The 23,339-nt window shown below is 39.3% G+C and overlaps 2 protein-coding genes across 3 annotated transcripts in view; both read right to left on the reverse strand.

Moving 5' to 3' along the window:
- LOC105388930 (inactive dipeptidyl peptidase 10) overlaps positions 1–18,073 on the reverse strand; it is a 78,601-nt gene extending 60,528 nt beyond the window's left edge. The window contains exons 1-2 of one of the 2 annotated variants that reach the window (XM_048628077.1): positions 17,809–18,073; positions 6,408–6,816 (exon numbers count right to left, since the gene is read on the reverse strand). The gene's annotated coding sequence lies outside the window, so the exon portion shown is untranslated. The remainder of the gene's footprint in view (positions 1–6,407; positions 6,817–17,808) is intronic. The other variant, XM_048628085.1, reaches the window with a different exon arrangement.
- A 2,559-nt stretch (positions 18,074–20,632) lies between these two features.
- Positions 20,633–23,326, reverse strand: LOC105394553 (peroxisomal N(1)-acetyl-spermine/spermidine oxidase). Its single transcript, XM_011566460.3, has 3 exons — positions 23,114–23,326; positions 22,384–22,578; positions 20,633–22,300 (listed from the first exon to the last, which is right to left on the reverse strand). Exons 1-3 carry the CDS (start codon positions 23,179–23,181, stop codon positions 20,950–20,952), a joined length of 1,614 nt encoding a protein of 537 aa, XP_011564762.3. The 5' UTR covers positions 23,182–23,326; the 3' UTR covers positions 20,633–20,949.
- Between the last annotated feature and the right edge of the window lie 13 nt (positions 23,327–23,339).

The raw sequence follows: 23,339 nt of genomic DNA on the forward strand, positions 1-23,339 counted from the left end.
CATTACACTAAAATGCAAACGTTTTTGGAAGCTCACAGTTAATAGCACCATATTTCTTAAACACACAACATAAATCCAAGAACCCATCGCAATAAATCCAAATGGCGAAGTAAGAGAATATGACAACTATTTATTGCCAAGTCATGCCATAAACCAAATTACTTATCCACAAGGCGAAATGAAAAAGTACAGAAAATTACAATTCCGATTTCTGTTTAGGCTTACGTATTTCCTGGGGTATATTTCCTTCCGTAAATAAAAAAAAAAACCTAGAGGAGGCACAATTTTATGAGCTATATTCATGTAGAAGCCCCTCGAATTCGGAACTTTTTGCGCACTGAAAATGAGCGATAAAAGTCGGGAAGGTGCACATAAATAAAATAAAGTCTCTAGAAAATATTGAATGTACTATATGTTAAAATACTTGATGTTTGTAAATAAGTTAGTATATCTATATATACTAGGTAGGTAGCAATTTCAACAGTAGTGGGTATTAACACTTTTGACAAAAAATATTTATAAAATCTGTAATAAAATCCATAAAGTATAGATAGAGATCGGCCTTCAAAGGTATCAAAATCTTCACAATACAGTCAGTCCAAGCTACAGTAGTACCAAAGTACATCTAAGCTCCTTGTCACTGCCAACATGCGGATTATTCCGGATTAAACGGCCAACATCTGAATTAAGAATTCGAGTGGTAAGTAAGCACTCCGTACAATGATTCCTCAGTGACTTTGAGGTTCCACCTACGTAACGAGTGAGAGTAGGCCAACTTGACAATACGCACTTGTATGTACTACTACTTGACAGTACTTGAAACTTATTCTTCACCATAGTATGCCGTTTATTTCATAGTATACCTATAACTAAATGTATAATTTTCGATATATAAGTACATAAGATACCTACCATAAGCAAGACTTATTATACTACTTAAACAAGATAACAGAAATATACTTTTTGTTGAAGAGTGTGTAAGTTTATGTTGTGTAATACAATAATACGAAGGGGCGTTTTGCTACGTGTAATGTAGTGACGCACGCAGGGGGCGGGGCTGTGACGTCACGCCACGTCACTGCCCGGGCTGGGGGGTCACTCTATATGACAACAATTAAGTATCGGAGGATCAGAGCGCTTCTGCGGGAGCTACGACTCTATCTCGTTGTAGTGAACGTGCCGATTGCACGACAGCTCTCAGTCGTTCGTTTTTCGTCAGTATAGAGTAACCCTCCCGGGACTACGAGAAGCGAAAATACACGGGCCCGTGGTAGTGCATGAAATACTTGTACATCTGGCATTAGAATCACTACTACTTACCTCTATTATGATGAACCAAAATCAGAAAACATTTTTTTTGTATTACATAGGTACTTACTGCCTAAGTTTTTTGGTAAGACCCTACCAATTTTTGGTGAAAAAATAACATTTATGGTTATTTATTTAGATGTATATGATTATGATGTTAGAGTACCTATTTCTATTTAAAGTGTAATTTTAGTGATTTACTTGCCATGCCATAATAAATATTAAAATACATAACCTAATTATTGTTTTACTAATTTAAATTGTTTTAAGTACGGGTTTTTAATGAATGTTTATTTTTTATTTTTTTTACTTATTTATCAATCACAGAATTAAAATAAACCATTGTTAAAAATCTGGATACAGTGGTATCGCGTATTGCGTATTGCAAGCCATTCAGCTGAAACCGTAGAATATACGACATATTGTTCGAAATCCCCACCGCCTTTAGAAAACACTTGGATATTCCATTTATTTTAAATCTCTGGCTGTTTGTTACCAAGATATCTTTGCCCGATGCATAATGCATACATCTTGAATACTGAACGGGTCCCACAGAAGAAAAACATTGTGAATTATGGTTCCTTTTATTTTATATACAGTGGCAGCGTTAGCGATACCGTAACTACTAGGTAACGCTATGCCATGGTGACACTTTTAATTTTATCGCTATATCGTGGTATGAATCGGCTTAGGTCCAATAACAAGGCATCTGATGTTCCAAAAAATAAAAGTGAAGGCCGTAAGCTGTTTGAGTACCTAGGTAATTTTATTTCACAATATAGTTTCTTAAATTTTTATTATTTATTTGACTTATTTTTTTTAATTTATTGACATTTTAATGTAACATCTAATGTAACACCTATATTCATGCAAATAAATAATACTTTACTTTATTATAAATTGTTTTTAATACCTATACTAAACTATCATAATACTACCATGAAACTTGACTTACCAAGGTTCAAAAACGAATAGTGATGTGAAATCAATTGAGTCAGTTTCAGATATCGTTTCCATTCTTTTACCTCGAAAATAGAACGAAGCTAATTGAAAATGAAATAAGAACAAAAGAAATAGGAGTATTAATGGTTTTCCGTCGAAATGATTGACGGAGAGGCCGAAAGCCGGAAGTATGCTGTTTTACATTTCGTGTCGAGCGCGTAACACCTACAACACTACAAAACATGCAAACATAATGCCTAAATGATAATATAATATTGAAAAACTTATAAAATAGAAAATAAAATACACTCACGGGCAATGAAAAAGTTCCACTCACAAAATGCCGACACCGAACAACCCAAATTTTTTCAAACATTTAATTTAAAATTTGAGCAAAATTCTACTGTATTTAGTTGGTAATACACACGCACTCACGCCTTGTACTAATGTACTCCCTTGCGGGGTAGGCAGAGGTGCATTGCTGCACCCACTTTTCGCCAGAGTGTTATGTTAGTCCCAATGTAATAGGGGGCGGGCCTATTGCTATTTTACGGGCACATCCAAGACCTGAGAACAAATATCTGTGTTTAAACAAATATCTGCCCCAGCCGGGAATCGAACCCGGGACCATCGGCTCAGTAGTCAGGTCACTAACCACTACGCCATTCGGTCGTCCTACTTGCTCTTCTCATCTTGCTCATCATGAAAACAATTTCATTCTATTTCTATTAAAATTTGTTGCAGATAAATGAAATTAAATTATTTTTTTTTTATATAAAAACTGTTGGAAGCATATTATAAATTCATTTCACCTTCCACCGAATCCAAAATACGGCCCGCCCGACGCCGCCCGACGCAAATCGTAAACTGAATTTCATTTCCAATCATCGCGACGCAAAGCGCCATATTTGCAATAAACCTATGTATACATTATAGAGGTAAAATATGTATACTTATAAAGGTACTTATCACCAATTCACCATAGAGTAATAATATATACTTACAAACATTTTAGTCCTAGTTTCGGTACTTACTCTTCACAAAACCTAAAATGAGTTAATAAAAAAAACTCCCACGGCAGTGAAGAATTTTATAAGGCACCAACAAGTATACGGGGTGTACTCAATCTTTTATCTTATCCATCTCCCCATTGATATGTAGGAATAATGGCTCTTTAGTGAGGTTGCCCCACCCTGCGTCCCCCCGGCGATCTCTGTGGAATTACCCTTTCAGAGTTACAACGCAGGGCTCTCGGCAAGACGACCTGATCAAAAGAAAATGTAGCTTCTTAGATCATACACTGCTGCTCAGTTAAGCTGGAAAATTCTGGACTTAGGTGTATGAGGATGTTATGAAGTAAGTTGTCACATACCTACTTATATTATGCAGGGCTCTCGGCAATACGCCCTAATCAAAGGAAAATGTAGCTTCTTAGATCATACACTGCTGCTCAGTTAAGCTGGAAAATTCTGGACTTAGGTGTATGAGGATGTTATGAAGTAAGTTGTCACATACCTACTTATATTATGCAGGGCTCTCGGCAAGACGACCTGATCAAAAGAAAATGTAGCTTCTTAGATCATACACTGCTGCTCAGTTAAGCTGGAAAATTCTGGACTTAGGTGTATGAGGATGTTATGAAGTAAGTTGTCACATACTTAGGTACCTACTGATATCTAAAGTAGTAATCAATTAAATACATCCAGTATTAAATTATTCGATTTGATTAATATGATGTCCATTAATATTTAGGGTGCGGGAAATCGGTGTCGACATCTCACCCCAAGTACGGGCACAGGCACACAAGTCCCTCGACACGTGTCCCCGAGCGGGCATTCGGTTGAAAAGCTACGAGTTTTCTTCAACTATCTCGAATATTTTTCGTGAAGACTTTGCACATTTACCGTGGGACGTCAATCCTTGAATGGAAATGCAAATTTGGCAGCCCGGCCGCTGACTCCACATTTATCAAATGAAAAATTCTGAGTTTTGCTCGGTTTTTTTCAAATATTATATTAAAAATCGCAAAAAAACTGCCGAAGTTGTTACTGAGACTCTGTAAAAAAGGTCAGTATACAACTGATGATAACCTAACCGATAGTACCTAAGTAACTCAGTGTTAATTTGGTCTCGTAGATATTTTATACTTAGTAAAATATATCTTTATGCAAGCACTTATGACAGCAGTCAAATGCATACATTTTATTTGCCATTTGTTGGTTTTCAATGGTAGGTACTCGTAAACCAACTTTATTTACCAGGCATAACGATCCTGTCAAACAAACATCATACGACTCATGCTATATTTTACAAACTGTACAGTTAGTTAGTGCACAATATTGTATCTTTCTATACCTAAATAAAAACTATCCTCCTACGCTTCCTACTCACAAAAATATATGTAATAGCTACTAGACAAAATGTAAACACTTCTGAATCAGATAGTGCGATTAAAATACCCTTTCGGAAGGCCATGGTGAATGTCAAGCCGGTTGGACGCTGGCCAGATGATAGTGCCACTGTGCAACACACGCAATATTAATTCTCTTATTAAAATGGTTATACTCCATTTTGTGGAAACTGACATGTTTTGTAAATATCTGATTTTGTAGTCGCGCGACGGCGGCGGCTGTAGCGGAGGCCGTGGTAGAGTTAGCAACTAAGTAAATAATATTATGTACTTACCTAAGTACCGACTTACATTCGTACTGCTAGAATGCTATTTGATATATATGTCGCAGGCATCTGGTTTAATCTCCTGTTTGATTGAACCACTAGCCCGTTCATTGGATGGCGCTATTCAGTTGTATGACTAGGCCGAACGTTGATTGGGTCAGCTGTTAGCTGTTAGACGCCATATTTGTTTTATTCACCACCTGACTGATTTTAAGTCAGCTAACTAGTTGGACGTTTTGTGACGCTTGTACAATCAACGTTCGGCCTAGTCATACAACTGAATAGCGCCATCCAATGAACGGGCTAGTGGTTCAATCAAACATGAGATTAAACCAGATGCCTGCGACATATACATTTGTAAGTTATTAATATTGAGGTTCCAAGTTACCTAGATACTGTCTGTAATTTCTAGTTAATGCTGAATGAAATATAAAGAGCGTCATGTTAGGGTTAGGCTATATTACGTTCCTAAAGTTTAGACGAAGTTGCTCAAAATGATAGATGATAACAAGATGAATCAGTGTCCAATTGTGTCTGTTGTCAGAGGGTGCCAGCAACGCTTATTGAAAATTCCACGCATAGCATGGAGTATTAATAATGCGATAATAAAAAAGCGAATGGCTCATGAAATTGAAACACCATACTACTACGCGCACATTTTACAACGTTTTATTTCGGCACGGTGTCGCTGCGGCGCGTCGTGGCTACAAATGATACACATGATTTAACGCAACGTCAAATATAACTGTCACATGTTTTACAGTAAACAAACATTTACCGAATATTTCGCGGGGTGTTGTCTGAGTCTTAGCTTAATATAATGTTATTTACCTATCATAAATGGAAAAGTATTCATATTTGTTTGTTTTTATGTTTATAAAATTATAGCTTCCGACTTCCGTCTCAAGTTTCTTTGGCAGTTTGGGATAAATATCCTACATATATTATACAAAAAAAAAGCCATGAAAATAAGAGTTATTATGAGTCGTATTTAATATTACTCTGCTTATCAGTGACAAACACAATAGTGACAAGGATTTGTCACCATAATGAAAGAAAGGGACTACAGAGTACTTTTTTGAGTGGACAGTCGACAATCCTTAATCTAAATTTACTTAACTGTCAAAATTTACCAGATTTGTAGATCTGTCAGATATTTGACATATTGACGATTGTGTCACTGGTGTCAGGCACGAGGTGAGGAGGCACCTTTAGTGCATCCGTAATTACATGCAGCTAATGTTTCGGCATCGTGATACTTGGTAAGTATGAGTAAAGAGGAAGTTACTTTAGCACATTTTTATACAAATGAAATGAAAAACCTAAGGATTCCGTTTCTAGGATAACTTATGTGTGATAATGATAACATAAAAGAAGCTGTTAAGTTATTTAGTTAAACACGTAGTATAAACTCAAAATTAATATTCATCGCTAGTAGCAATAGCAACTACCTAATTAATATAATGTTGGTTATACTTTACCTTTAAATCATAATCGAAGAAACAGGAGTCGCCTTTTAATAAACAACACTACACTCACAATTATGTTCACAAAACACTGAAAAAAACAAGTTATTTCATACACAATAAATAGTTATTTTAACGATGCACTAAGCCATGGAACGAGCGATATGACTGGCTGGTTTTAACTGCAATAAAAAAACTAATAACTAATTTAAGAACACGAACGTTCCAAACTTAAACCAGTGACACGGTTAGCTAGCTTGTCTTTGATTTTTAAGAAAAGAAAAATGAAGAATGAATTTTATTGAGCTCGTTGTGTTCGAAATATGAAATCGGCGAGCGGTTGGCGCGACCGTACCATCCGCGTACGATTCAATGTCTATTCGAGTGAAGAGTCTGATTCACACGCGATGCTCGTCGTCGTCACCTGAAACAAATAAATTGGGCGTGAACTTGTGTCGGCTCGGCGAATGCTTCAAATACTGAACTGGTGATGGTGATATTATAATGAGGGTGTTATTACTAAGTAAGTTTCTTGTTTATGTATTAAGTCACTTGACTATATTGCACAAAATTAGCTGTTAAATGGTTTTCAGTGTGTGGTGATACTGTTTTTACGAAAAGGGTACTGGAAAAGTCAGTTTATTATTTCCTGAAATAAAAAATAAAACTGGTTAAACATCAATTTCTAGTTACGAAAGTTAGCAGATAGAGCTATGTAATATCAGTACCATTTATTTTGTATTTCAATTCGTAACCATCTTGCGGCTGCAAGCAAACGAGCGCTCTATTTAATGAGATCCACCCGCCAAAGTTAAAAGAAGATACGAAGTACTCGTATAAGCTGACTGCACCCACTTTCATTCGATGTCTGATAACTCGTGGAAAGTTATCGATATCGATACTCGATACTAGCCGCGTTTGGTGAGCGCCGCCCCGTGCCGATGCCGCGGTCATTTGCGAATCAAACGAACATGACTATGCGGATAAACCACTCAAATATCTACAGGGTGATTAAAAACCAATCAGCTTTAGTGAACATTTTCCTATGCCAATATGCTTAGTAGTACAAATTCATGTCTGCAGTTAATCTAAGTGCACGAGAGTAGCTCAAGGCTGTGTTTTCTCAATAAAATAAAATTAAAGTAAATTCGGTATCCCGAGAAAGATAACGAACAATTTTGGCCGCAATCCAAAAAGAAGAGTGACACTGTGCTATTTCACTTTCCGAGTTTTCCAAGAAAACTTAGCTAATCTGTTTATTACAATCCTGTAGATCCCGCTCACGCGCCAATCTCCAGCTCTGCTCTATCATCGCTGTAACAATGGAACCTCATAGGAAATCCCACTAAAATTCTTTCATCAATCATGCAATCTCATCGTGTAGCTTGATTTATCTTTTTTAATATTAACTCGACAAGGAGGTCAGAATACCAGCGCCTCTACGGAAATATCGATGACAGTTCTTGGCAGCGATTCCAATAGTAATAAAAATATACTTGATGATAATAGCGAATAAATCTGAATGTAGGACGAACTGTTTCTGCCGCGACAGAAAACATATAACGAACTGAATTGTATTATACCTAATACTAATAACAGTTAGATAATTCAATAATGAGTTTATGTCATTAGTGCTTGTTTTAGTGGTTTGTCGAGCTAGGGCTTCTAGTCGCCTCACTTAACACTTCATGAGCAAATCCTCTTTAATGATTTCATAATATAATATTCGTGAACCTTCAGTCAGATATACATAGGTTATTTTGAGTGTCCTTAGGGTGGAATTTCATCAGTGATCATACTGAAAGGAGGTCGATGCGATTACCCTTCATTTAAAATAAAAGAATGTGGTTGGTGCCTATGCAACATGAAAATCATCTTTGCCGGTTTCAAATATTTTTTTTGTTTATTTTATTTTACATATTGTTTACGATCGTATCCAACATACGATGGGTGTTTTTTTTACAAGTAAGGTGTAAATTTAGCATAATAAGTTTCTCAATAATTATTTGTAAATCCTACACATTAATACGTAGGTACTCATCTCTCGACTTCCTGTGTTTCTATATATAACATTTTATTATGACAATACATATAATCCACTGCCCTATTTACAGGATGTTTAGTAATTCATTCCGTAATTTATCGCCGTCTTCCGGTGTTGTTTGCTTTCCGGAGCGTCACGATCCGTACTTTCCGGGCACCTTTGTACCTAGGCACTGAAAGGCACCCGGGGAGCCTTCGGGATTCCGGTATAATTAGTACCTACGGAATTTGTCTGCCTTTGACGACCCACCGGAAGAATCTACCGTCCCGGTTTTTATATAATCTCTTTTATAGTTGATTAAGAATTTAAAGATTCTCAGGCGAAATTGTTTCAAAATATTTAGGTATGTTTCAAAATATAAACGTTCGGTTATGGTGTTTGAAAGGAACTTTTGACTTTGTTTCTTATTTATTATCAAACATTTCATACAAATTTCAAAAATATATAATTTTACTGATCGTGTAAAATTAAAATTTTTAAATAACGTGAGTTAGTTATATTGAATTTGCAAACAAAATATGGAAATATAAACCAAATAACATCAGCTAAGAGTTTTCAATACTTTCATATATTTTATTTTATATTATAATATACATCGTGACTCGTAAGTTAACGTCAAGCCGAAATCACCCCCTGCTGCGTTGACGTTAACTTACGGGACAGCCTGTATAAAAATATGAATATTAATTAAAAGGCATAACAATATACTATCAACATTGCAACAGATAATTATTGAGGCTAACAAGTGGCACTACATGCAGCGGTTTCATACTACTCGCTCGACTGAATCAATGACAAAGAAATAAAGAGAGGACCTGGCATAAAAATCGGTACTTAAAAATATATCGTCGTCTCTTTTTAACTTATTGGTGTTATCCTACGTAAAAAAGGACAACAGTAGTTTTGTCTTTGCCTAAAATTACAACATTGCGACCGGTCGCCATGTTGATTGACATCCAAACACAAAGTACTTCAGCTGTCAAACAATTTGTTTGTTTACATTTTTCAAGAAAAAAGCCGCCATTTTAATGAGCCGTTTTCCTTGACAGCTGTCAGTTGAGCTTTAGGGTAAGAGGATAGATGGCGTGAAAACGCAGTGTATCAACTGTCAAAAATTACATAGAGAGCAAAGAGTACTAAACTCAGAATAAGAACTCAAACTCAAACTATCTCAAAAGAGTCACTATCTCAAGTGCACTAACTCTACAGTATCAAGGGAGGAGGAGCAGATAGCTCAACTACAACTCAATTAATACAGGAGAAACACAAGGAAACTGAGAAAACTTGAAAAGAACGGCTGTACGCACAATCGCACTGAACGCTGAAGCAACAGTGACATCGACATCATAGAGAAAATAATACTACAATTCTACCTACCTACGTCACTTTCACATTTCGTTAGCCTCACAGAATAACATATTGTGATCTGAGTGTGTTCTGAGGGTTTGAAAGTTGGTACAACCCCAGACAACGCCATCTATTTCTCCAAAAAGGAACTTATTTTTTTTTTAACAAACGCCTCATTGAAACCAAAGTTTAGGTAGGCGATTTTTTTTCGTGGATATGCCATGTCCTCTCTTTATTCCTTTGTCAATGGACTGAATAGTCAGAACTGTCACGATCCGTCACATGTGTCACATCCACGACCCGCCACGCCGACACTGTAGTTCCAGGGGGGTCACTCTATATAACCAAAAACTAAGTTTCGGAGCGCTACGTGAGCCACGACTCTACACACATATATGTGTTATAAACGTGCCGATTGCACAACAGCTCTCGTAAGTTCGTTTTCTGTTCAGTATATGTAGAGTAACCCTCCTAGTCTCCTAGTAGTAGTTCCAGTTCAACAAAACTACATACTTTTGCATATTCGTCTATCATGGCATGTTCCTTGCCTGTGAATCCCTCACTGGGAACATACAGATGTACTGTAGCAGATAATTCACAATGGTGTTTATTTTATTTACTAATTTAACAGAATGTTAGTTCATGTTAGATAGGTATATTGAACATTATATATTTATTTCATATTCACACATGCTTTTTTGAGTACACTGGTCCGTCCTCTCATCCGAATATTGAATAGAAAAAAAATGTAATCCTACCTACCTAATGGAAACGTAAAAAATGCACGTTCATAAAAACAACGGATTAAAAGTTTTTAGCTGAAAGGTATAAAAAAGAGAGATTAATATCTAATGTACCTGCGATGGCAGGAGTTATATTCTTAGTAACAGAAAAGCGAGTCTAAAATATAAGTTGGATAGCGCAGTACAGTCAGCTGCATTAGTAACTATATACACTTATTGTACCTTGTTAAATTCACAAACTACATATTCATGCATTGCAACTTTAACGGTTCGTCAGTTTGACAAGGTACAGAAGTGTATAGCTACTTATGAAGCTGACCGTACATCGCCAAGCGAAGAAAATGAGTTTTAAATTCAGTTGTGCATCATTGATTTTATTTTACGTTAGGAATTCACTTGACACAGGCGCATACGGTTTTTGGAACAAAAGCCTTGCATAGACCAACCAATATATTAGTCATTTCTAGATAAGGTAGGTACTTATGTTTCTGTATCCCGCCCAGCCAGCCCAAAGTTCCTCCAGTTTTCAGGGGTCCCGTAACTAACAAACGACTATGCTGCAGCGTGTATGTATGTTTGAGAATGAATACGGGGGAGTCACTATACAAATCATAAACTAACGAACAAGAGCTACGTTTTATACAAAGAGATAAATATTCGAAGTTTTGCAGTGGTTTGGCATTTCCTAAGCTTCGGAGCGTTGCACTAACCCCGATTCTATCGTTTAGTACTAAGACGACTAAGCGTAACCCCCATAGCGTTCGTTCGTTCGATTTCTGTAGTGACCCGCCAGCTACAAACACAATTAGCAGAATGTATGATTGATTCCAGTGGTCGGCCAGCGAGTGACGGACAAATTAACCACCCGGCGCGAGCGTATTTATCGCTAGAGCGGTTCTTGTTTGGTGTGGCATGTCGTAACACAGCTTCTGTTTATGAATAAACGAATTCGTAGAGGAATAAAGGTGGGTACAGGTGAGTGACACTATACTATACTGTCCATCTTATTAATGCTTTCTTGACATTCAAAATCCCATAGATATTTAATGAAAAATGAAAATGAAAAATATTTTATTTCTTTAACAAAAACGGTACAAAAAACATTTTATGGTTGCGACCCTCTATTAAGTGTAAAAACACCTGTGTTAGGGGGTCACGCTCTTCCGTAACAAAAAGAATTTCGTACCATTGGCATATATTTGCATACTGCAAAGTAAAACCAACTTTACTTACCGGACATAAGCGAATGTCAAAAAGCATTAATAAGATGGAAATATTATAGGGCAATGCTTACAGAATTTCAAAGTTATTCCGGCAAAATCTGAGTTTTTCAAGCATTCACTCTCACACTGACTTCCATATAATTAGTCCTCGCGGTGAAAATATTCGTTTCCGCTATGACATATTCGTTCTACAGCCCCCGTATTTTGTTACTTTTTGAGAGTTAGCAACCGGTGATAATTGGTATCAACTTAGAGACTTATTAAACGAAAACACCAAAAATCTTAGTGAAAGAAATATGCAAGAAGCCTAACCATATATCCTTACATTCTACATAAACGTTTGTGAAATCAGATAAGCCAGTAAAAAGTTATTAATGAACAATGCTCTAAGTTGTCAGCCATTTTATACCAACCAACCCCACTCGGAGTTACATAATATGGGGGCAGGTAAGTACTAAGGTAGGTATAGCATTTCTAACTAAGTATAATAGGTGTTCAACTAGCTTAAAACTAGCTGAAAAGGGACCTACCATCTACGGGCATGTGCAGAGAAACCTGACCCCCCTCTCATAGTAACAATGCTTATGAGAGGGGTCAGATATATCTGCCTTATACTGTACCAGACAGACGTGGAATTTGCAAAGCAAACACGTCCTCAGGTGAAATGAAAAGCGTCGGACGCACGCGGCGCGCATTCGCTATTCTGTTAATCAAATTCTTCTTAATTTCATCTCGGCATTGTTTTTGCCGGCGAAGCATGCAAGTGCTACATTTCACGGGCACAAGGGATTATTAAGGACCCGCCATTAGCTAGTTAAGACTCTCTCTCAATTTTAAAAAGTACTATATATATAGAGCGGTGCTATTATATGCCGTTTTCTGTGAGCGTCCAAAAACTATGATCGGCTTAAAATATTTAATAAATAGCCTATGTGTTAATACCCTCGGGGACATCAGCTTACAGCATACCAAATTTCCTGAAAATCCAGTCAGTAGTTTTTACGTAAAAGAGTAAACCATTGGAACGAACAGTCTATCGCACTCTCCCACAATCCCGACTCATTATGATGGCAAACGCTCAAGACCGGCCTTTAGCTTGTATCTAACTTGATAAGAGTCTGCAGACAGAGCGGTGTCGGCAGCCAACTAGCTTTGCGAGCTTCAGTCGCAGCATGAATAGGAATGCGATTGCACTCGCCGTGGTCGAGTGGAGCGAGGAACTGGAAATATCCCGTGACGTGGCTGGGAACTTACGTGTCTGAGGGGACTGCATTTATTAGCACGATTTAAAAACACATAAGTAAAGACAAGTCCACTACTTTTCTGGTTTTCGGTTCTGAAATAAACAACACAACATTGATGACAATAATCAAACTTCAGCCAAAGGTTGTTAGAAATCAAAAAAGTCATTATATGTTTCAGTTCAAGTCTATTATATTCAATGAAAAACATGCAAATTTATAGGAGCAAATGAAAAGTAATCACCACAGTAGAATAAGTTATCCACAATAAAAGTGAAGCGATCCCAATACTCTAGTTGCTGAGTCCGGCTCGTTGGACCAATTAGACGAGAGGGGAAATTGCACCTCTTGACGATAACTCACAAATTGCCCCAAACGTCAGCATCGAAGTTGTGACACAAACGGCCATTGCAAAGTGTTCAGGGACTGGGATATACACGGCAGCCATTTGAGGTGAGAAGTTTCGGGAAAATTCTAGAAAGAATTTCCGATTCGAGTTTCGCTACTTTTATTGCAAGTATGAATGAATAGGCAAGTACTGGCAGCATTGTTATTGCTGGTTCTGTATTCGTGCAGGAATTTCCTGTTTGTGGAAAAATGGTAGTCAGTATTTTAGGTAGGTAAGTACCTACTTTTAGCATCAATACGTTCTAGAAGATAAACCGTGTATTACATAATATCAAAACTAAAATCTGCAATGTTTAAAAGCAGGTCCTTATAGGTTACTTAAATGGGTACATTATATATAGTCGCATGTCATGTATAATCATTTTATAAAAATAAATAACATTACAATCCAGTGTAAGTCGTTAGAATTTTAGACCAAAATGGACCTAGACTATAAACCTATAAAAATAATAGTAAAAGAAAACTAACAAGCACTGAAATAAAAAAAAGTAGTAAAAATACCTAATGACAAAGCTTTTAGAATATTACAAGAGCTGGCTAACAAGATTGCAGTTACAGCACAGAAGTTCCAAGGCGTGCTTCTAATGCAATTAATTTTCCAAAGAGAAATAAGTGGGAATAAAACCGTCAATGAACTGGTTATTTATTGACTAGAATCGAGGTAGAGATGTAAAAGGACGAGCCCTAGGAGCGGGGAGACCATTAGGTAAATGAAAACGCTATGTAAGAAAGGGGGGTTCCACTATGATGCACTTTCTATTTTTCCCTCCTTATTTTGGGATTGCATGTACTTAGGCTGTATTTGTTATTTGAATGTTCGATGAGAAAATCGTGTAATATCGTACAATGATGTGTTTAATTTTTACACCGAGCCTCCATCAGGTGAACTATTAAACATTATCCACGTTAGTGTACAATGTATATTATACAGGTGAATGACTGTAAATATAATTATATCCATAATCAGAAATAAAAAAAAACTTGCTGAATGCACGCTGCTTCTTTCGCCTGGCAGTGCCAGGTACCTACATATACATTCACAGGCAATGAAAAAGTTCCGCTCAAAAAATACCGATATTCATTGAACAAAATAGGTAAGTACTGTTTTTAATTGGTAGTATCCTAATGCTCTGCTAAATGTACTTCAATGTTGCAGGAAGCATCATTAAGCTAGCCTTTCCTTTAAGAAGTACCTAATATGCTTTTCTCAGTGGAAGCATTTCATTGCCCGTGAGTGTAGGAGCTATTCCTTATAGTAAGAGTTAAGGGTTCTGTTACTTTTTACTATTCTAGGTACCTATAGTACAATGTCTAGTATAAATGTAGGGTTCACCGTGGAATTATTATAAAAGCAGGTACTTACGGACTGCACCCACGCTCTGTCGGCGCTAATTATGCCGAGTTAACTTTAGCTCGTTCAGTTTTCACTATTTATAGAATAGGCAATAATTATAAACCGACTGCAGTCATTTCATGTTATATTAAGTGAGGTCCCCCGGGGTTATGTCGTCTACGGGGCTAGGGCGTCAAATCCAATTATCGTACGAATTACGTACTTACTTTAGAATTATACTAGCGTCATCTTTTTTCCATATTTGGCTCTAAAACATCAAAAACTTACCATTAAATAATGTCGTAATAATCTGTCGTTTCGTACGGACACTTCCTGGCTTCAAATCACTGTTTCTTTAAAAGCATAATTATATGATTCCTAACTGTAAGTACTTTGATTCCTTCAGATGACTAGTATTAGCTGTCCGCCGTGACCGCTTCATCAAATGGGTCCTTACCTATTCTTGATTTATTTAAACGACATCCCTACCCAAACCAGAACTGACCTAGCATGCTTCGCAGACGATACAGCTTGTTTTACCTCGTCAGCCGACTTGGATCTAATAATAGATCGGCTACAGTTGGCAATTGAAAAACTGTTTGAATATTTCAATAAGTGGAAATTGAAACTAAACAGTTCTAAAACTGAAGCCATCTTGTTCACTCGTAAAAGAACACAACCGCTGAGAACCTTAAAGATAAACGGCCATTCAATAGCGTGGAGTAAATCTGTAAAATATTTGGGGCTAATAATGGATCATAAATTAAATTGGAACGAACACGTGTCGTACTTGAGGTTAAAAGGTATGAAAGCCTTTAATGCCCTTAGTACAATTCTTAACAGAAAATCTAATTTAAGTAGTCAAACTAAATTACTGCTTTACACCTCTCTAATCAGACCATGCCTTACTTATGGATGTCCCGTTTGGAGCAATACATCAAAATCTAACCACTTGAAACTACAAGTCCTCCAAAATCGCGCTTTAAAAATAGCTTTCAATACTCCATTTAAGACCAATTTAACAAAATTACAAGATAAAATAAAAGTACCATCCCTACTTAATTTCATCATAAAAATGTGTAAAAAGTTTTACCTGTTTACCAACCCAATCCATTCCAATCTACTTATTTCAAATATAGGTAAGTCCCGCCCGATCCCAAATAATCGATATCGATATACGACAAGACTACCCCATCACTATGTGTTGCATGACGTCATCACTCCAACTGCTTGCCGCCGTACTGTTGAGACTTAAATCTACCCACTTTTGGTAGAATATAATAACTAAAATTTAATTTATTGTATTGTGTGTTAATATTTGTTATTGTAAATTGTACCGTTTAAATGTGTAAGTGTCGTGTTTTTTGTCATCAAATGCGCACTGTCAAAGTGTGCATAGTTGTAATCATAGTGTACCAACCTAATGCATTGAATGTACACCGATTCTCATAACGTAAGTTAGGTTTTTTATATAATTTTATAGTGATTCTAAAAGTTTTAAAAAGCCTTGGTGCTTAAAAACATTAACCATTATGTTACTTAATCCTAGGATAAATATGTACACTAGGTTTTAAGTTGTACTGCTTATATGTCAATAAAGAACTTTGAAAATCAAATCAATCAATCATCAAATTGGCGTATTGGTCTATACTATATTCGAATCTCGCAGTGATCCATGAGTAGTGGAACTGTGAGGAACAAAAGCCATCGCGCCACGGCCGGTGGCGGCCCCATAACTCACCGGGGTATCTAATCAGGTCAACTTACGTATGTAAAGGTTTACTAAGAGGGGCCATCTTATGAGCTACAACTATGTTAAGGAAGGTTGCATGTGTGTGTATCTAGTTGGAAGCTTAGTTAAATAAGAGGACAGTATAAACTTTCAATATAGGATGTCCTTAGATGGATCACACAAGATCAAAAGAACTTTTAAATATGTTGAAAACTCACCCTGCATCTGACTACGTCTCTCAGAAAAGTAAACCATAGTTGAATTATGAAGTGGTAGTAAGATGTTTTTGTGGCACAATGTACCCACTATGTAGTAAAATATGCTCATACAAACTTAAAGGCTGTTAAATAGCTTAACAACTCATTAGTAGCTTATACCATACGAGTATGTGGCTCTCATTAGGACAGTACCGTTTCCTATAAGTTACTGAACTTTGGGACAGATGATAGTGGTCCACCCAGACCACTACGAATGGCAGAATAACTAAGTACCTACATAAATACTTAAAGAAGTTTACTTTCACAGCCTTGCAGTAAATAAATTATTGAGATTGTTTAAGGTAAGATATAATTTGAGAACACGGGGGTGCAAGATCTATTAATTGTATTTTATATACAGACCCTGGCTAGCCAGCGACTGACGCTAGTCTGACTTGCTAATCCTTTCGCTACGAGTAAGGTTAGCAACCCTAGACCAGCTTTATCGTAAAAGACACGCTAAGAAGAAAATGAAAACAAGAACACAGCCCATACCGCGGCCCTCAACGCCGCCGCGCCGCCGCCCGGGCCGCGCGGTCTGGTGTGCGGCGTGCGTCTCTCAGACAAAATGCTCCCTGTTCGCGCAGCCTCCCGGATCAACCACCAACACGCAACATACAGACAATATCTCACAAACATTTTGATGCTGAAAGACATGTGCCGCGGGGGAAATTTGGCAGCCAGCCAGCAACATTGCTCTCTTCTCTACATGACAAATTTTATAAGACAACCTAACCGACGCAATCTTTTAAGTCCCCCAAATTTATTGCGCCCTCCATCAAATTCGAGGTTGTGTAACCGTTTCATCTTGGCAATAACTTCACACGGTCACGTAGAGGCCTAATTGTTTTTTGTTAATGTTTTACGAGATACAATCAGGTTAAGATAAGCTCATCTGAAGAGATTCGGTGATGCCCAGCGGAGCCCGAGCGCGGTGCGGAGCGAGGGAGCGAGGGACGCGAGCATGACATTGACATTACACTGTTGAATGTCGTGTGTGCTCGCAAAACGTGCACTTTCAAAAGTGATCTTATTGCATTTTATGAATTAAGAAGATGTTGTGAGCAGTTTATCTCAGTAGATCATACCTCAGAAGAAGATCTCCGCGGTTCAAATGCGGGTATATAGGAAGCCGAAGGAGCAGTCGTGAGAGGCGCGCGCTTCCGGGCGGGCCGGGCAAACTGCGGTTAAAGTTTTAGTCGGTGGATGGTGTGAATGAGAGATGCATGTGCTTCACACGTGCGGCGCGGGCGTGGGCAGCTGACACCGGCGCGCCGCCGCGTCCCGCGAGCGACTGCCGGGCGCGCCGCGCAGCCCCCCGCCGCCGCCGCCGCCGCCGCTGCATCGCGCCCGAGCCGCAGATCACCGCCGCCAGCGGCCCGCCACGAGCGCCGAACATGAGCCTGCCGAATATCGATGTGTTTTGTCAGGTTCCGCGGAGCGGCGGGGCGGGGTGGGGCGGGCGGGGCTGCGTGCCGGGGTGCTGCGCGCTGCGTCACGCATCTGTCTCCGGCCCGTCTTGCTCCGCCATCTGCAGAGCTGCCGCCGCCGCCTCCTCACGCTCACGCAATGCTAATGCCCTCATTTCACTCAATCGCTACATCGATTCGCGGACATTCTTTCCGGCTTTTGCAAACGTAAGGGCTTTTTGGTAAACATTGGAGTAGCACCTTGTACACAAACAACACGCACTACCGTAATGAAACATAACACTTATACTTTTCCCCCATTCCTTTCTATTTGGGTGGTGTGGAAGGAAAGATTGAATCTAATATAAAAAGTAATAAAAATAAATTGGTGTTATTGTAACAGGTACTCATTTTCATGATGGAATTCCATACTTGACTTAGTTGTTTCATATTTTTACAACAGTAGATCGGTTCAACGGTACAGGTACACATTACACTGAGTTGCAAATAAGTAGGTACTCTATACCTACAAGCACTGTAATCTCATTACGGCTCAGCGAGGAGCTCCCCTAGGTACTGCTGCACCAATAATATATGTTTGGGTGGAATCCGGAGGACTCAATAAAGGAATACTTATATTAAAGTTTTTCATTTTCAGGGTTGTACAAAAAGTGGATGGTGCGATCCGCACAATCCTATGAAATCTACGAGACTATTCAATAATAATATTTTATTTTCTATCCGTACATATATTATGATGTTATATTCCTACCACAGCCTAGAGATAGTATCAGCACTATTGCCTATTACGACGGATAGAACATTGATATAAATCATGCTGAGATAAAATGTAAAGGAAGCACTTAGGTATAAATTATGATCGTATACTCACATACTCGCCCGTAATAAGAAGAAAAGCCACATCCTTGCGCTGTGGCCACGGAAAGAGAGACTCAGAATAAGCATCTACAATGACGGGAAATATTTGTATAATTTTGAAACTATATTCACACAAAACTGACGGCACCGTAGCTAAGGCGGTAGTGAAGCTGCTTCCGAAGCTGGCCGCGGGTTCGAATCCCGCCCAGGTCAAAGATTTGTGTGATGAGCATTTGTGTTTGCCTTGTGTCTGGTTGTCGTTTATATATTCAGTATGTATCTATCGATGTATTTGTGTAGATATATCAGTTGTCCGACACCCATAACACAGTTTCTGCCTAGCTTGGGGTCGGATGGCCGTGTGTGAGATGTCCCTACATATTTATTTACTATTTATAAAATGCCCGTATGACATCATAATTATCATAAATAATAAAGCAATACTTAAATTAGGTCTAACATAACACTCTGGCGAAAAGTGGGTGCAGCAATGCACCTCTGCCTACCCCGCAAGGGAGTACATTAGTACAAGGCTTAAGTGCGTGTTTTTTTTTAATTAGGTAAATTTCAAAATATCAATACTTACATAACTCTACATAGGTAGTATAGGTATATTATACCAACACATACTGATAAAAAAAGATATAGAATTTTCATTCCACTTTATAGAACACTGTCAAAAAGTTAAACAAAACTGATTTTTCAGGTCGTTTCTATAGCCCCAACCCTACTAATGATGGTCGTAAAAACAGGAGATCTGTTTGTTTGTAGCTACAGCCGTACACTGTGCCTCATTCCGTGCCTCCCATAAGCCGACTATCTCATGCACCAATATACGGAGATAATTTGGAGCTCAACTTTATGTGAAAGCGGCTCTTACCCGAAAGCCTTATTTCATTAGGAAAACACTTGTGTTTAATTTGATTATGACGGTAAACTTTTTTTAAATACTGCGTTTATAATTTATTATTCAGTTTTTTTTTTTGTAATAATACCTTTAAAAAAGGGGATGTGCTTTGCCAATGCTACGGACGGAGCTTCGTAGCCGCGTAGCACGCTACGACACGACGTAGGCCCGCTACGTTGTTCGTAGCCGCTATTTCTCATGAAAATTTGAAATGCTAATTATATCACGCAAGCTTCGCTGTTGAATTAATTAAAAACTATGAATTGATGAATTCCATCAAACAAAGATACAGCACAGCAACACGGCTACACTGAAAAAAAAACATATTTTATTTATCATTATATAAATGCAAGTGTACGCGCTAGTTTGTGCAGGAATTTTAATCGGATTCAATTGTTTCCACAACTAAGTATAGGTATTTAAAGTTCAATTGAATCCACTCTAGTATCACCTGCGTTGTTTAACTTACCGAGTGGAAAGCCAATAACGCTTTTTACTCGAAACAGTTAAATAACTTTAAACTGAACTACTGGGATACTGAGAGAGTCATATATAAGTCGAAGTAATTATTTCCTATGACTTAGAAGATTATTGTGTAAAAGTAAAAACATATTTATTGTGTCATGAAAGGACATACTTATGCAATATATTAATATGCCATGAGCCATGATTAAGACAAATAAAAAAGGTAATTGCTCAAACGAAATAATTTAATAATATAATTTAAAGAAACATTTCAAATAAACAAAAAGTCATATTTAAACAATAACAAACTTAGTAAGTCGGTCTTAAAAAGTTTCGTTGGTATAGGTACACAGAATAAAAACAATTTCTTTGCTTCGTTTCAGTTAGTTGGCACGAACAAATGAGAAAAGATGAATCATTCCAACTCTTAAGTATCTTCAAAGTTCCGAACTAACCGGAAATTGTCTCGGCAACTCGCTTATGACGAGTCTGTACTTAGTAAACAGTGAAAATGTTACTTTTACAATAACGAACGAAGCTTGGATATGACATTTTATTACAATGTTCATTTATTTCGCCTGAGCTTCTACTTTTGTTTCTTTAGGTTTGTCTGTGGGCAGCGGGGGTCCTTTGAGCCGCACCGTGAGCTCGACGATCCTCTCCGCCTCCCGGATGCCGCTGAGCCTGGCGCCGCCCACCGTGGCGTAGTGCCCCGGCACCGTGGCCTCCCCGGCGAACAGCAGCACCGGCGGCACCGGGTCACTGCCCCCCGGCAGCGGGCACGCCAGCGCCCTCTGCGCTTGCCCCCCAGAATTACTAACGTCATAAGAATACGCCCCAGCAAAGTACGGATCGGTGCACCAATGAGACCTCAGCATCATTTTCGGATACGGTATGTTAGGGTTTGCAGTCAACTTCCTCAACACGTCAGTGATACCCTCGGCCACGTCCATGTCACACAGACTTTCCATGCTTACAGCTCCATCGCCTGACAAATAGGCACACAGCACGTGCTTGCTATGAGGCACCACCTCTATGCGCCCCAGCCCCTGCAACCAGCCGCAGAGCCCCGCGAAAGACGTACCACCGACATTCAGCGTGTTGAGGTCCCCTTTGTGCCAGTAATAGAACGGGTGACAGTATTCCATGAAGATTTTGTTACAAGCTCCGAACCCGAGGCAGCGTATCGCGTCCAGCTTGGCTCCGGGTAGCGCGGGACAGAACATCCTGTCGTGGCACTGGGACAGCACGCCGAGAGAAACTGTGACAATAACATAGTCCGCTGGGTACTCCGAGCCGTCGGTAGTTTGCACCACGGCGCGATATCCCGTCTTGGGGCTGGTTCCCCAGTAAACACAGTTGACAGGTTTACAGTACTCTATGCATCCGTCGGGGATCTGGCGCAGGAGGGGGGCGAGCGCGCCCACGAGGCCGAGCGGCACGCGCACGTCGCCGCCGGGCAGGCGCATGAAGCAGCCGCCGTGGTCCGCGCACAGCAGCGCCGCGTCGCCCGCGCACTTCGCCTGCAGCATGTGCACCAGCCCGAACATCACCCGCGCCGCGTCGTGCTGCTGCTCCTCCGGGTACTGGTGCAGCTCCTGCTGTATCCTTATGCTCATGAAGTTCAACATCGACCCGTGTTGCTTGCTGCCTCCGAGGGCGTACAAATGAGCAGCTTCCTTCTCTATCTGGCGGAACTTGTGGTAAGCTGTAATAGTAGTTGGGAACTCCATTTTGCCGGCAACGACTCGGTCCATGAGGCCGCGGGGGTGCTCGGCGGCGGGCACGCCGGGGCGGGGCGGGTCCTCGTAGGCCTTCAGACTCATGATGGGGTTGCTGGTCACAGAGTCCGAGTTCCAATGCGCGCCGAGCTCGGCCACCACGTCGCCCAGCCAGCACGAGTGAATACGTCCGCCAGGTCTGTAACATTTACTTAACTATGTAAAAGTGGCTTACCTAAAGTAAAATAAACGATCCTATTAAATATATTCCTCAAAACCGACCTCTCATTAGCCTCCAGCACGGTGAAGTCAGTGATGCCCTTAGTCGCCAGCCGGGCGGCGGCCGACAGCCCCGCCATGCCGGCCCCGATGATGACCACGCGAGGCTGGTCAAAGCATTGCGAGGGGTCGCACGGGTCCACCGCGCAGATGCCTTGCTCTGATAGGTCCGGACCGCACTCCACGAGTTGTGAGCCCCTGAGGAGGCGTGATGAGCAACGTGTTATAGATCAACATTCATTAATTGATGTAGGTAGGTACAAACTGTGTAACATTTGTTTTATTCAACATCTACAGATTGCCCTATTGCAGTATTTGCAGTCTACTGTTAGACATCTTGTTGCACTAGTATCGAACACTACTGGCTGGATACTCTCGGAACTTTCCTCATCCAGCTGTCTTTTGTAACTTGAAGCTACACAAAAAAGGGACTATTCAAACAGGTCAATCCGTTAGCTAATCGGTTATAGTGGAAACTAATTTCATGTATCGAATGAGTCGTACATTATAGCTGTGCTGCAACTCATGTGAGTTTGATGTAAGATTACTGATTTAAGATCAGTTATAACATCGATCCTATTAACAGCTGAAGGTATTCTCGTTTCCTTAAATCTATATAGGTATTTAGATGTTATCATGACCATGATTAAGGTCTGAAAGTACCTATCAAAGAAAGCAAGAAGGATTAATTATATAGTTATTACCGACTACATTTATTATTACAAAAACTTACCATCGCGTCTGCAATAGCCTGCATGTTCTTGCAAAGGCTGCAAGTCTCAATTTACTAAAATTTATCATAGGTAAAGTGTAAGAAGTTTAATTTATCACAACAAACAATTTATTATCACGGTACTGTCATTGTGCTATTTCTCAATGACATGACAGAACAAAGATGTTCTGCGCTGGGGAGCGATTTCACGGCAAAAAGTTTCCTCCAAGTTGGGAGCGACAGACGC

Source organism: Plutella xylostella, chromosome 4 (assembly GCF_932276165.1).
Source record: "Plutella xylostella chromosome 4, ilPluXylo3.1, whole genome shotgun sequence".
NCBI lineage: Eukaryota > Metazoa > Arthropoda > Insecta > Lepidoptera > Plutellidae > Plutella > Plutella xylostella.

Excerpts from the sequence above, each read along its gene's own strand:
- LOC105394553 (XM_011566460.3), bottom strand. The coding sequence starts at position 23,181 with ATGATAAATTTTAGTAAATTGAGACTTGCAGCCTTTGCAAGAACATGC. Across the intron at positions 22,579-23,113 it reads AGGCTATTGCAGACGCGATG|GGGCTCACAACTCGTGGAGT; the intron begins GTAAGTTTTTGT and ends ACGCCTCCTCAG. Across the intron at positions 22,301-22,383 it reads GTGCTGGAGGCTAATGAGAG|ACCTGGCGGACGTATTCACT; the intron begins GTCGGTTTTGAG and ends TAAATGTTACAG.